Source organism: Bos indicus x Bos taurus, chromosome 7 (assembly GCF_003369695.1).
Source record: "Bos indicus x Bos taurus breed Angus x Brahman F1 hybrid chromosome 7, Bos_hybrid_MaternalHap_v2.0, whole genome shotgun sequence".
NCBI lineage: Eukaryota > Metazoa > Chordata > Mammalia > Artiodactyla > Bovidae > Bos > Bos indicus x Bos taurus.
In genome coordinates, this window is record NC_040082.1 from 23631748 (window position 1) to 23645219 (window position 13472).

At 34.9% G+C, this 13472-nt stretch overlaps 2 protein-coding genes across 6 annotated transcripts in view; one reads left to right on the plus strand and one right to left on the minus strand.

Moving 5' to 3' along the window:
• Nucleotides 1-4404, plus strand: part of CCNH (cyclin H) — a 30573-nt gene extending 26169 nt beyond the window's left edge. Inside the window, exons 7-9 of one of the 5 annotated variants that reach the window (XM_027545661.1) lie at nt 213-324; nt 3503-3578; nt 4113-4394. In XM_027545661.1, coding sequence (XP_027401462.1) covers nt 213-324; nt 3503-3578; nt 4113-4151 — 227 coding nt within the window. In that variant the 3' untranslated portion in view covers nt 4152-4394. Of the gene's footprint in view, nt 1-212; nt 325-3502 lie in introns of all 5 variants that reach the window. The other 4 variants (XM_027545663.1, XM_027545662.1, XM_027545664.1 and 1 more) reach the window with 4 other exon arrangements.
• Nucleotides 2117-13472, minus strand: part of RASA1 (RAS p21 protein activator 1) — a 113814-nt gene continuing 102458 nt past the window's right edge. Inside the window, exons 21-25 of the mRNA XM_027545665.1 lie at nt 12558-12625; nt 10993-11081; nt 9599-9676; nt 8579-8713; nt 2117-7069 (exon numbers count right to left, since the gene is read on the minus strand). Coding sequence (XP_027401466.1) covers nt 6986-7069; nt 8579-8713; nt 9599-9676; nt 10993-11081; nt 12558-12625 — 454 coding nt within the window. The 3' untranslated portion in view covers nt 2117-6985. The remainder of the gene's footprint in view (nt 7070-8578; nt 8714-9598; nt 9677-10992; nt 11082-12557; nt 12626-13472) is intronic.

A 13472-nucleotide genomic window follows, 5' to 3' on the forward strand; every position in this document is an offset into this window, starting at 1 on the left:
ATGATGTGGGCTAAGCAGCAGATGGCTGTAATGACTTGAACGAGAAGTATGGTGGCCATTGGATTTTAATGTGGAACAATATTAATATTGAGAATAATCACATTTCAGGAGTGTTTTTGGTTCCCAAAACTAGATGGGAAATTATTTAACCACCTTATGGGAACAGGGCTTTTTATTACCTGGTTTAAATCCTTTTATTGATCTCCACATAGGCATGAGGAACTTGGTAAAAAAATACGAACCACCCAGACCTGAAGAAGTTGCTGCTCTGAAACAGAAGCTGGAGAGGTGTCACTCTGCTGAGCTTGCACTTAATGTAGTTACGTAAGTAGATGTGAGACTGCCATTCAAGAATAGAGTTGTTACTGTGTCCAGCTGGTCTTTTGGAGAAGGCAATGGCACCCCACTCCAGTACTTTTGCCTAGAAAATCCCATGGACGGAGGAGCCTGGTAGGCTGCAGTCCATGGGGTCGCTAGAGTCAGACATGACTGAGCGACTTCACTTTCACTTTTCACTTTCATGCATTGGAGAAGGAAAAGGCAACCCACTCCAGTGTTCTTGCCTGGAGAATCCCAGGGACGGGGGAGCCTGGTGGGAGGCCGTCTATGGGGTCGCACAGAGTCGGACACGACTGAAGCGACTTAGCAGCAGCAGCAGCTAGTCTTTAAAAGTGAATTATTTAACTGGTAAGTTTTGTTCATGTGGGGAAGACTGACTTACCCCCAAATCTGCTTTTTTTTTGAGTGGAGATTTCTAATAGGATTAAACACAACATAATAAATTATTATGAGTTTGAGTTTCAAGAGTATATTCTGCTTCTGCTCTGACTGACGTGTCCTTCAGCTTGCAGGCCCTGTCCCATTATTGTGGGATCCACGGGGCAGTCTTCCTAGGGAATTCCTGAACCTACTTCTTGCCTTTTTAATCTTTGGGTTCTTTGTGGTCTGGTTCCCTCATCTGAAGACAAGTGCACTATTCTAGACTTAACATCTATTAGCTAAGGTAGAGAAACTTGGCATATTTTCTCTGTGGTAATTTTATGCTGAAGACAGAACCAATAGGCAGATGTGCTGTTCAGTGTCTTCTTGCAGCCACAAGGAACACCATAATGCTGTTTTTTTGATTTGTAGGCTGAATGTGGAAATCACTGTACCTGGGCTCTTTATGCTTTGCAACTTGAAATATCTACTTAAACCTTTTAGGTGTTTGAACAGTTGAAGATCTGGGCAGGGCAATAGGAATGGTGAAACTTCTCTTCGTGGACTGTAGTCTGTAAAGTTTACTGGGAATTAGCCCTGGCATCTTAACAGTCAAGATGCATTTAAAATGTTTTTGATCTTTATATAGTCCCTACACTATCAGATAATATGTAAGCCAGCACAGCATTAAGGCCTTCATATCAGGTACACATGACTCTTTAAAGTTATAGTGTGTAAAATATGAGACACTTTTATGATATTTGTAGTTGTAACTGCAAAACATGGCTTAGCACAGAACTTAAAATTGATAAATTTCACTCCTGGGTTTCTGTGGTGACTAGAAGGAAGGAATGGTTACAGAGAAGTAAGAAAAATGTTGACTAATGAAAAGCACTGCAGCACTGATTGATAATCTTTTCATGTTGATTTTGACATGGGCTTCGACCAGGGGTTGCCAGACTATAGCCCATACGCCAAGTCTGGGCCAGTGCCTGTTCACAGAAAGTCTCCTTGGGGCATAGGTACAGCCACTAGTTTGCATTATTGTCTGTGGCTATTTTCACCCAGTAACAGAGTTGGGTAGTTGTGATGGAAACTGCATGGCCTACATGCCTAAAATACTTACAATCTGGCCTTTTTAAAGAAAATTTTGTCAACCTCTGAATTAGACCATTGAACTGTTAATGTTAACTCTCATAGCTACGTAGAGGACTGTAATTGAAAATTCTTAATTGCTAGAATTTACATAATATTCCAGGTGACCATCTGCTTTGTACTGTGTCAGTCAAATCTTGCATGAATACTTAAGTGGTGCTTCTCAAACTGTCTGGAAGGGACTGTTGATTTTATTTCTAGCCCATTACAGATGTTTATACTTCGTAAAATGTTACCAATTACTGAAAAAAGAAAAAACACATAAAGATAAGCTTAAATTTTATTAGATTTAACAGTCATAAATTATTCTATCAAATTGCTATAAAGTTTCTAAACATACACTCAGTTTCTGTACTTATTGCACACTGGAAATTGTTCGTGGACCAACATCATCGGTCCATGGACCCACAGTTACAAGCATTGCTTTGGGATAAAATATTTTTCCTTGGTCTTTAAGATTCTTTTATCTTTTTTCAGTATACAAGTAATATATATTATCATTATTAAAGCCAGTTAATACAGGTAAACCAAAGTTCTCTTTGACCAAACTCCAGTCCCAGTTGTGACCCGAGAGGCATTTACCTCTGCCAAGCTTTTCTCTATGTATGTGTAGAAGAAATAATTTTCCACTCTTATCATATAAATTGTACAACATTTAATACTGTCAATCTTTAACTGTTGCCAGTCTGGGTAAAAAAGAAAATAGTATCTTTTAGTTTTCATTTCCCCTATTACTTTGAGGCATTGATATTTCTGTGTTTAAGAATCCCTTGTGTGTCTTCTGCATTGCATAATTATAAGCCCTACTCAATTTCCCGGTGTCATTTTCTTGACGTTTTTCTATGTATCATACAACTATTTTCTTCCGTTGTTCCTTTCACTTTGTGATGTAGGCAACATGTCTTTTGCTTCACTCTCTTAACATCTAAACACCTTTTCTTACCCTAAAGTATTATTTTGCCTTTTGTTCAGCTGTAAAAACCATTTACAATTATTTGTGCCTGGTCTGAGGTAGAAATCTCATAATATTAAAATTTTTGTTCAAATAAGTAACCCATTGTACCAGCCATTTAAAATTCTCTTTGATTCTTAGTTATTTTAAATACTCGTTTATTACAGATTAAATCCCTGTATATACTTCGTTTTTCGCCCGTCTGCTCTGATCGTTGATCTCTGTGATTCTTTGCTGATACAGTCAGCCCTCTGGATGCAGAGCACCACTCTACCATTGCCATTTTATATAAGGGACCTGAGCATGTGAGGATTTGGGTATTCTGGGGGTTCCTGGAACCAGTCCCCCTCAGATATCAAGGGACAACTGTGCCACATTTTTAATTACCATAGTTTACAAATATAGGTGTATATTTTGATGTCGTGAAGGACAAGATCCCCCTTGCTTTGTTTTCAGATTCTTTTGCTAATCTTTCCCAGGTCAGAGTTTGACTTGCTAAGTCCACAAGTCATTGTTTTTGGAGTGTAACTAGAATTGCATTGAATTCAGAGAGTAATTTGAAAGAGTTTTCCTATCCGAACTTTTCACCTCTTTCCATTTATCCAGGCTTTGGTCTTCAGTAAATATATCTGATAGCCTTGCTAACTTATTCTGTTGCCCATATTAGATTGCTTATTGATGGATGCTTAATTATAGGAAGAAGAGAAAAGGTTACGAAGATGATGATTATGTTTCAAAGAAATCCAAACATGAGGAGGTATGTTCTCCAAAGGTAAAATGTAAATTACTGTTGTATATTCTGGTACAACCATAATGTTAAGGTTTTATTGTTCTAGAGTACAAGCATTATAGAGAGAGGTACTGGAAAGCTTTCTTTTGTATCTTTTATTAATCTTGGCCATTATTGGAGGAATTTTTCTCACTTCTGTTTTGGCCTGTTCTGAAGTAGTATAATAGTTACTTGATGAAGAATCCTTCCTAAGGTTATAGAAGGTAGTAGATATACTTCTTGATCTTCAAGGAGTCTTCTCCTACCCTCGTTTTAAGAAAATTGTACATGTCAAGTCAGATAATGAATAATCAGACCCAGAACGTCAAAACTGAAACACCGATTCCTGTCACTAGGCTAACCTGGTAAGACCACACCGTATTATTGTAAGGTTAAACTGCTACACATTCTCCTGATTTATTTACCGTATATTCAACAAAGCAAAAGAACAGTTTCCTAAAGAGAGGCAAGAAGGTAAACAATACTGGTTATGTTTCAGTACACTGTTATCCTTATGACATTTTCTTTCCTTCTTAGGAAGAATGGACTGACGATGACCTGGTAGATTCTCTCTAGCCATTTGAAATTGATTTGTCAATGCTAACTAATCATCAGATGGATGAAGCATGTCTGGCATTTAACTTTATTTATGAAAGCATCAAAATATATTAAACTTTTCTATTTATGTTATTTAAAATTTTTTCCTTTCAGGGTAGCTTTATGTGAAATAAAACATCTTCAAAGGAGCCAGAGTAACACCAGGTTTGGGTAACCTTAACCCATCATGATTGATAACAAATTAAAGCTATAATTTGCCAATGTTGTTTTATATAAAGTGTCATAATCTAAGTTGTTATAGCATTTAATTATTTAACTGTGATCTTAGTTTCTAGAGTTGGAACCAAATTATGATGTTCAGTCCGTTTTTTTTTTGGCTAGAAAATGGGGTTAAAGAAATTCTTAGAAATGCAATTGTCCTAAATCCCAATTTTCCAGATACACACCTCTCCTCAGTGTCAGTACCTCCCAGGATACACTTTTCCATAAAGTATAGGTACCATTTAATTACATTTCAAATTTTGAAAGTAAAATTTACTATATGCATATTCATTAATAATTCTTTGTATTTTAGGCTTGAGCTTTTTGGTTTTAGTTTCCTTCTCATTGAGAAATGAGAGGAATAAAATTCATAAAGTATGATCTTAGGAAAGTGAAGGGGGAGAAGCCGAAACTGCCGATCCTCCAGTACAGTCCCGATGAAGCAGCAGCGCTCCAGGCTCTAGACAGGAAGGCAAACTGTCCACAGTTAAGTAGCTTGTTTCTCTTTTAGGTCACTAAAGTTTGGCATCAGAGCAAGGTCCATATTTATCTCTGAAGATTTTCCTACCAAGCCCCTTAAAAAAAAAAGACGTGTAGAGGTTTTATTTCATCATTGATCAGCTAAGTGACTCTAAGTCCTACAAAGGTAAATAACAAGTTTTTTTTCCAGTTTTAAGAGATAAGCATGTCATTAAATATGAAAAGCAGGGTGTCTTTCTTTATATTTGTGTGTTTTTGTTTTTGTCTTTTTAATAAAAGGCAGGAGGAGGAGGAGTAGTTGAGATCAGGAAAGGGCAGGTAGGTTAGTATGGTTAAAACTGAGGTGTGAGTAGAGGGAGAGAACCAAATTGCCAAGCACTCAAATCTGGACCTTTTTATTTTCAAAACATTTTCAGAGATATCACTAGCCTGTGTCCCTTCTAGTTTATCCTAGAACACCAAAGGAGTCCAAATGGCATACCACTGTCTAGCTGAAAAGAAAGGCACACTGGATAATGCTGAGTATTTTGGTAACACTGTTCAACTTGTAAAATTGCAGCTACTTTAGGGCTTTGCGCTTCAGTCGTGTCCAACTCTGTGCGACCCCATAGACGGCAGCCCACCAGGCTTCTCCGTCCATAGGATTTTCCAGGCAAGAGTACTGGAGTGGGGTGCCATTGCCTTCTCCATTAGGGCTAGCTACCTCCATACAAATACCAGCATTTAATACTTAAAATTATACTATGTAGAAATTTTGTGAACCCTCAAGTTTAACACTGTATTCTATCCCTCTAATGCTTAAAATACAGGAAGAAATAGTGTTTCTGTTAGAACGTAGGCCTTTAGAAAATTTTTCTTTATTGTGGGAAATGCTTTTCTCAATACGTACTTGTTTAGAACCACCTTGTATGCCTTGTCTCCCCCTGGACAATTATGGGAGGGAAAGAATTGTTAACAAGTACATAATGAATTAATAGAATCCTTCAAAAGAGACCATTAGCCAGAAAAAAAAAAACTCAAATTTTATCTTTTCCCTGGGCCTTGCTCTGGTACTAAATTTTGAACTGCCCCTAAGGGAGGAAGAAAATAATGAAATTAAATGTTTAGCTGTATTTAGACAGAAGTAATCAATTTTAAGATATCCCTTGGTTTTATTTTAACTTAACCCTGTGAATAATTCACAAAAATACACATACAGAAGCAAATAAAACTATACAATCAAACTAAATATCCAGCAGATACAACAAGTAGTCAGAAGGTCAAAGATGGATAGTTGTTCAGTGGCTGATCAAAGTGTTCGCATAATTTAAAAAATCAACTTGGAATTAATGAATATGTTCAAGGAAAGTATTCCAGGTTTTTTTTTAACATACAGAAGAAACTGGTCATTTATAAATGGTTGAATGGGTAACATGCATTGATCAGTACACAATGACCAATAATATTTATTGAATTCAAACTATTTACTGTTGTAAACATTAAACAAAAGCATTATGAGTTCTAAATACAGTCTTTGACAATTCCAACAAAATAAGTGGTACGTTTAAAAAATAAAGCTGATGAGCAATAGATCCACTCTATATATTTTCTTTCAACAGTTCCAGCAGAGAGAGCACAGTTATTTTAAAAAAGTATACAGCAAGGATTGTTCCTATTGTAATGGCAAATTCTGGAAACTGTAAATACAAATAGTAATTGAACAGTCAGACGGTCATATTCCTAATTCAGGAAGAAGTAATGTAAGAACAGTCTGCAATCCAGTTATACTCAATTGTCAACAGAGAATGCTTTTTCATAGTTCTTTCCTCAAGAAACAGCAAAACTTTGGCAATTGAATGTATTGAAAATATATTTTCAAAGTTCAAGATACAGTCATAACATTGTGTGAAAGGTGATCTGTACACCAAGGCTCAGAGGTTGGTAAAGATATAGCTTACAAAGCTGCTGGAGCAGTTCCCAGCAGAATCTTCAGTTCTATTTGCATAGCTCACACATCACTGGAATGTGGAAAGGTGTGCTATTTTTTTGGCAAGAGCAAAGGAGACATTATACTGATGTGATTTACCATTTTGGGCATGCTGAATCCATGCAGAACACTGCGGCGAAGGCTGCTACCTGACATCGTTAGTTTTTGTATACTGGTTTTGTTTTTGCTGAAGCAGTTCTGTTATAGCCAGAAGCTTTTTCAGTACATGCTAGACAAAGAAAAACAATATGAAAATAATTAGTAAATGAATGAAAGCTCTGTCAAATCTCAGGGATAGGAAACCTGGATTTGAAAAATACCATATGAACTCAAAGGGATTCATAAAATAACATTACCATTCTACTCAAAAAAAGCATACAATTTAAGTATGTATTACTCAGTCCTTGATTGAATAGTTCTGGTCATGTTATTTTGGTTGAGATATAATTTTTTACTCTCTAAACAAACTCATTTCTGTTGGCATTCTCATATCTGCTTGGGCCTGAACAATCTCTAGGATAGAACATCTTATCAGAAGACAGATTTATCATTATAAATAACACACCTCAAGCCCTGTAAGAGCACATAAGGGCAATCAGGCTACAGTCTAATGAACGCTATAATCAAATGCTATAATCATGAAAAGAATGACAACACTGGGCCTAAAATTAAATCATTCAGCTCCTTTATCTTTCTTAGAAAGTCTTAATTGGGCCAGATTCTCCAAAAATATATATATATATATTTTTTAAAGTATTCAAGGCAAGCCATTTAATGAACCCAACTCCAGTGTAGCAAGAAGGCAATTCACATGCCAACAGCATATAAGTAGGTCTATGGCACATATTAGGGGCTTCCCTGGTGGCTCAGAGCTTAAAGTGTCTGCCTCCAATATGGGAGACCTGGGTTCGATCCCTGGGCTGGGAATATCCCCTGGAGAAGGCAGTGGCACCCCACTCCAGTACTCTTGCCTGGAGAATCCCATGGACAGAGGAGTCTGGTAGGCCACAGTCCACGGGGTCGCAAAGAGTCGGACACGACTGAGCCACTTCACTTCATGGCACATATTCTGCCTGAGCTTCTAAAGTGATTGAAACCTAAGTGAATTGTGCTATTATTATCTAAACTGGGAAGAAATGAGAATTGTAGAATCTCAGATTGAGGAGAACTCGGAATCACTGAACCCAACGTGTTAACCTCTCCTGTAAGGTCCCTGCCACGTGTTGGCCACTGGTGACAGTGCTTAGTTTTTAAGGCCATATTCCAGAATCTCTGGATCTTGAAATGTTTTTATCAATCTTAAAACGCATGCATAATTCTCATGTGTTTGAGAGCTTGCAAAGTTACCTGGCCATGCACGGTGTGTGTGTGTGTGTTTGTGTGTGTGTGACAGAAGCAGACAGAAAAACACTACATCACTACTGATTGACTGTTAGCTCACTTACCACTTCATACATACCACCAAGCGTATAAACACCTCCATTTTTTCAATAGAGTTCACATTAGCTTAGAAGCAAGGTTTGACATTTTGTGGTATCAAAAATATGTAATCTTAATCTGGGCTTATTCCTGTTTGCTGAGATCTTTGTGGATTTTGATTCAGAGTCTTAAATTTTTAATATAATTAATAAAGACTAATTGTAATTTAGCTATTTATCAGCTCTCAAAGAATCTTATGCTGATATTGTGCTTACATGTAAAGAAATAATATTGTTAACAAAGGCTTGCAAAAACCTACCTGTTGTGCACCACGCTCATTACTGAGCGTCCGCAGTTCATCTGAATGGGCCACACAAATCTCATGCAATGCTGCTAAATCACGGCAAAGGTCAGTTCTAGAATGCTCTGTAGTGTCCGGAAGTTCAGGTACATTCTTTAAGGGAATCATAAAACTGCGTTTAGAAATACGACACTACTATCTCTTCTGAAAAGATCCTAACTGGTACAGTAGATAAAATTTAATACATAATAATCTCTTAAAATTCAATTTGATAGATTTTATGACCTCAATATTCACACAAAAATCAGGTTTCATTTTCTTCAATCACAGGACAAAATATCGTGCACTATTACTGCTATTCTAAGCAAATGGTTTTTCTAATTTTTTTTAAATCTATGAAGTTTTTTTGTTTTTAAAGAAAAAAAAATCTGGAGGGTAAATAATGCAAGCATTAACTCTTTAATATGGATTAAAGGCAACCCAAACTTAAAATTCCTAGGCTCTTTCAGACTGACTTTCATGATTAAACTGGTATAATTTGTCCAAACTCATCAGCACATATAAGAGCTACATGACAAGTGTTAACGAGAACCATTTAGGTCTATAATTATCTGTGGACTATGCCACAAACACATAACTAACATATAGAAATCAATGTTAATTATCTTCAGATAAGTTTCATAAAGTAACTTTGTGTCAATACAGTACTACCAGACTGAATACTGATTTTACCGTTTCAAGTTCCACTACTTTGTTAAAGCAGCTAAAGTAGCAGCAGACTGACATAGTGGTGAGGTGGGCAGCTAAGAAGATAACGAAAGACAAGACAGAAACTGAAAAATGACACAAGAAATCCAAAAGCCACAATACTGTATTCTTGGTGAAAACTACTTATCGTAAGAATAAATGATTATAATCAAATGAAATAATTTGTTTAGGAAGGTAGACAAAAATATGCAGCTTCTGAATTTTTTTTTTTTCCAATTCTGGATAGAGAAGCTTTTAGGTGTCAAAATACTTAAAAAATTATATACATACCCCTAGTTCATCTAAAAACATGATCATGCGATGTTTATTACTTTTGATGAATGGATTGACACCTTCCATGTAAGGCTCCTAAAAATATAAAAATAAAAGTCTTACTATATGGATGAAAAGCATCTGATCTGTAACAAAAACCATACATATAGTAAAAATTCTTATAAGTCATATTATCAGTAGCAGAACATATTTGTAAGAATTTAATCATAAAATGACTATTTTCCTTCTAATATAAGCAAGCAGCTATTCTAAGGAATAGGGGTATATTTTTAATGAGCAAATTCTGGATGAAAAAAAATTAGCATACATAGCCTAGCAGAAACAAACTGTTTATATGTAGGTTATTCAAAAATAATTACTGAGAAAATAATTACTTGCCAAGTACCCAGAGGTTATTAGAATCTAGCAGAGAATATAATAAATTAAAATACAGTATGATAAGGACTGCAATAAAAAATGAGTAGTCATAACCTGCCTCAGAATTCAGATACATTCAAAAGCTAAGTCAGGCTACAAACAGCTTCTTTCTAAAGTCTTAAACGTATCCTAAAACATGCTATGTTACAATAGGAAAAGTTTAGTATTAACACAAGCTCTTTTAAACTCAGTAAAGTGAGATAAGACCTAGACATGAAAAATCATATAGTCTAAAAGTGATGAAATAAGGAGACACAAAGTGGTATGCCTATCAGATTGTCAAAAATAGAAGAGTAATAATAGCTGAGTTTTGGCAAGGCTGAGAGAAGCAAAAAGTCTTCTGACTTAGTAATTCTGCTCCAAAGTTCATTTAAAGAAATAACTGGACAAGTTTGAAAGGAAGTGTGTGTGTGTGTGTGTAGATAGATACAGATATAAGGCACAGTGACAAACTGGAAGTCATCTAAGTATCCAGTAGAAGACTACTTAACATTTACATGATGGCATTAAATAAGGATTAAGAAAAATAATTACATATTTCCAGATACAACAAGAAGTTTAATAATGATAGAAGCAGGTGACATATTAATAGTCAATTGTCCTTAGTAGGATTACATATGGGTTGTTTAAAAACTCATCTAAATTTTAATATTACAGAGAATGTTTAGTATGTAATACATAACAAATCAACTGGGGTACATTTTAAAATATGGTAATTGATTTTTATATTTAAAAATGGAAGACTTTGATTATACTGGAAATTATACTGAAAAAAGTTTTCTATACTAGCTAAAACAGTGGTTTTAAAAATTCCATTATTAAAATTAAAATCTAAAAACATTAAATATGTGAACATACCAATAATATCATAAATTATGAAATATCCATTGTTGAAAATTTACTTATATTTTATGGTTTTGTCGTGTTGAGGTTTCACTCAAAAATGACATTTTAAAGTATCAAAATGTTTTTACCTTAGCTCCAAATTCCACAAGATTTGCTAAGTTCTGCACAGACTTAGCCACTAATGTCAGTGTTCTTGCAGCAATAGGAGATGGGGAATCTATAAGAGAATTGGGCACAGCTAATGACACCAACTCCAAAGGTACTTCCAGGTAAACCATTATAAATTTAGCACTTTAATATTTCTTTACAGTTAAAAATACTAACATTCTTCCATTCAGAATGCAATTTTTTTTGGCAAGTGTATGACCTGTATGAAATCAAAAGAGCTTGATTTAAAGGGGGGAAACCAAACACACTTATTAGCACCTGTAGTTTGTGAAAAGGGTACTACAAGGCTCAGCAATTCCCAACTGGTTGATAGTATTATAAAATACCTCAAAACTTTATCACTAAAAAGACTGTCACTCCACATACCCTTTGGGGACAATTCACAAATTGTGAATTTCAACCCACCCGGGTTGTCAATTTGCAATATGAACAGTTTCCTGCTCCCAGCCTCCAGTGAGTCAATTCACTTTAAAGCTCAATAACAAAAATAAAGTCTGGAATCTCTGCTTTATTTTGAGGAGAAAAACATATAATCAGGAAATACTGCCCTATATTGACAGTAGGATGTAAATGAAAAGTATTTGTCTATTAATTTTAAGCTCTGAAACGAAATTGTTTTATAGTAAAAGCCTACAGATAGCCTATCTGGCTGCCCGATTTTAGATTGTATTCTTTTTATCTTAAGCTGCTAAACAATAAATAATATTGCCTAGTGGTTCAGAGTCCAACATTCAGATAAACACATCTCTCCAAAAGAATTCTAAACCCTTAATTCTTTATAGACCCAAAGATTTAACCCTTTTAGTAGCAACAGAAAGTATTTACAAAGATACAATAGCTATAAAGGTAAAATTGAAGATATCCCCAAAATGTTTCAGTGTTAAGCTTCAAATTATTAAGACAAAAATGCTTCAGATTCCTTCTGCTAATAATGGCTTATGATTACATTGATAGTCACAAATATCATTCTTATCCTTTATTTGAAAATTCTACTACCAGTCCATAATGGGCATATGTAAAATGCAAAACCGAATCTGGTTTGTTGGAGTTTAAAGTGCCAATTATCATTATGTAGTTCGTGACAAGAAATCTCTACCGGGAAATCTCAAAGAGCTCCTTCATAAGTATTTGCAGAGTACAACTACAATTGCAGCTATAATTTTAAAATCCAACTTGTGATGGTAGTGACGAGAGTCTAGCATGAGCTAAAAGCACACAGAAAGCTCTTCTTCCCAACCTGAAAAAGCCAATACTGCAGACTGGAAAAAGTCCTAAGAGTCTGAGACATGGGTTTGGACAGGGCAGAAAATGGTACGTGTCTACTTATGCCATCTCAGGCTTCAGATAGTAGTGGAAAGAAAGGAAAAAAAGCAAAATGGAAAGAAAAGGTAAAACAGCAAAAACAAGTCAGGTGCTTTTTTATACCAAGTCTTAGAAGTAAATAATTTAAAGATCAGATTTAAAAGAAAAAATGAATAACCTCACTAAAGAGTATGAAACTTTTTTTAATTTCAAAATTTATTACCTGAGATGATATTAAACATCCGTGGATTCAGGATGGCAGGACAGATAAGTCGAAGAAAAACAAAACCACTGAATGGGAGGGAAATTTTGTTATTTTAGAAAAGTACTATTATGTGTCACATTAAAATAATAAAAATTTTAATACCTGTAGAACCATGAACTTTGAACTAATGTAGGGCTGACCAAATATACAACTTTATGAAAATAAGCTATTTTAAAGAACGTACATATATATTTTTATATATATATATATATATATATATATATATATATATATATTCTGCTTCTTAAACATTCTCATTTAGAATTGTAGGTTTACTTTGGGAAAATTTAAGTTATATCTAAAATTCACTGTTTATTTCAGGCCAACAGTGCATTTTATACTTACTTTGAGGAAGGAGTGTCCTTAGGAACACTAGGAATTTCTAAAATATTATAGGAGTACAAGCAAGCCTTTTTAATAGATACATAGTTCTGTAAAGGTCTTAAAATTGACGTTCTCTCACTTCTCTTTCCTCTTTCTTAGAACAGTCTGTTATAAATCAAGTTCGTTATACTGACTTTGTTCACTTATTATTATGTAAAAATTAAGAATCCATTGTACTAGGGGAAAAGTGACTTCTTAATAAATGACAAAGTATACAAACATAATGTTGAAAAGCCTTTAAGGCAATGGAGGAAAAGACATTATGCATTCTAAAAGTCTAAAAAATTCTCAGATTACAAAATATTAATAGCAAAACAACACAGTAAAAACGCACATTTAACAACAGTTGTCAGGTGATTTTACCTGCTGATCTTACTCTGGGAACAAAGTACATCTACAAGTGTATATAGCTATTGCTAGTCTGCCCCCTTCAGTTACTGGTGTAGTCCTCATTTAGATAATATTTCTCTAATTTACTCTTAAAGAGGG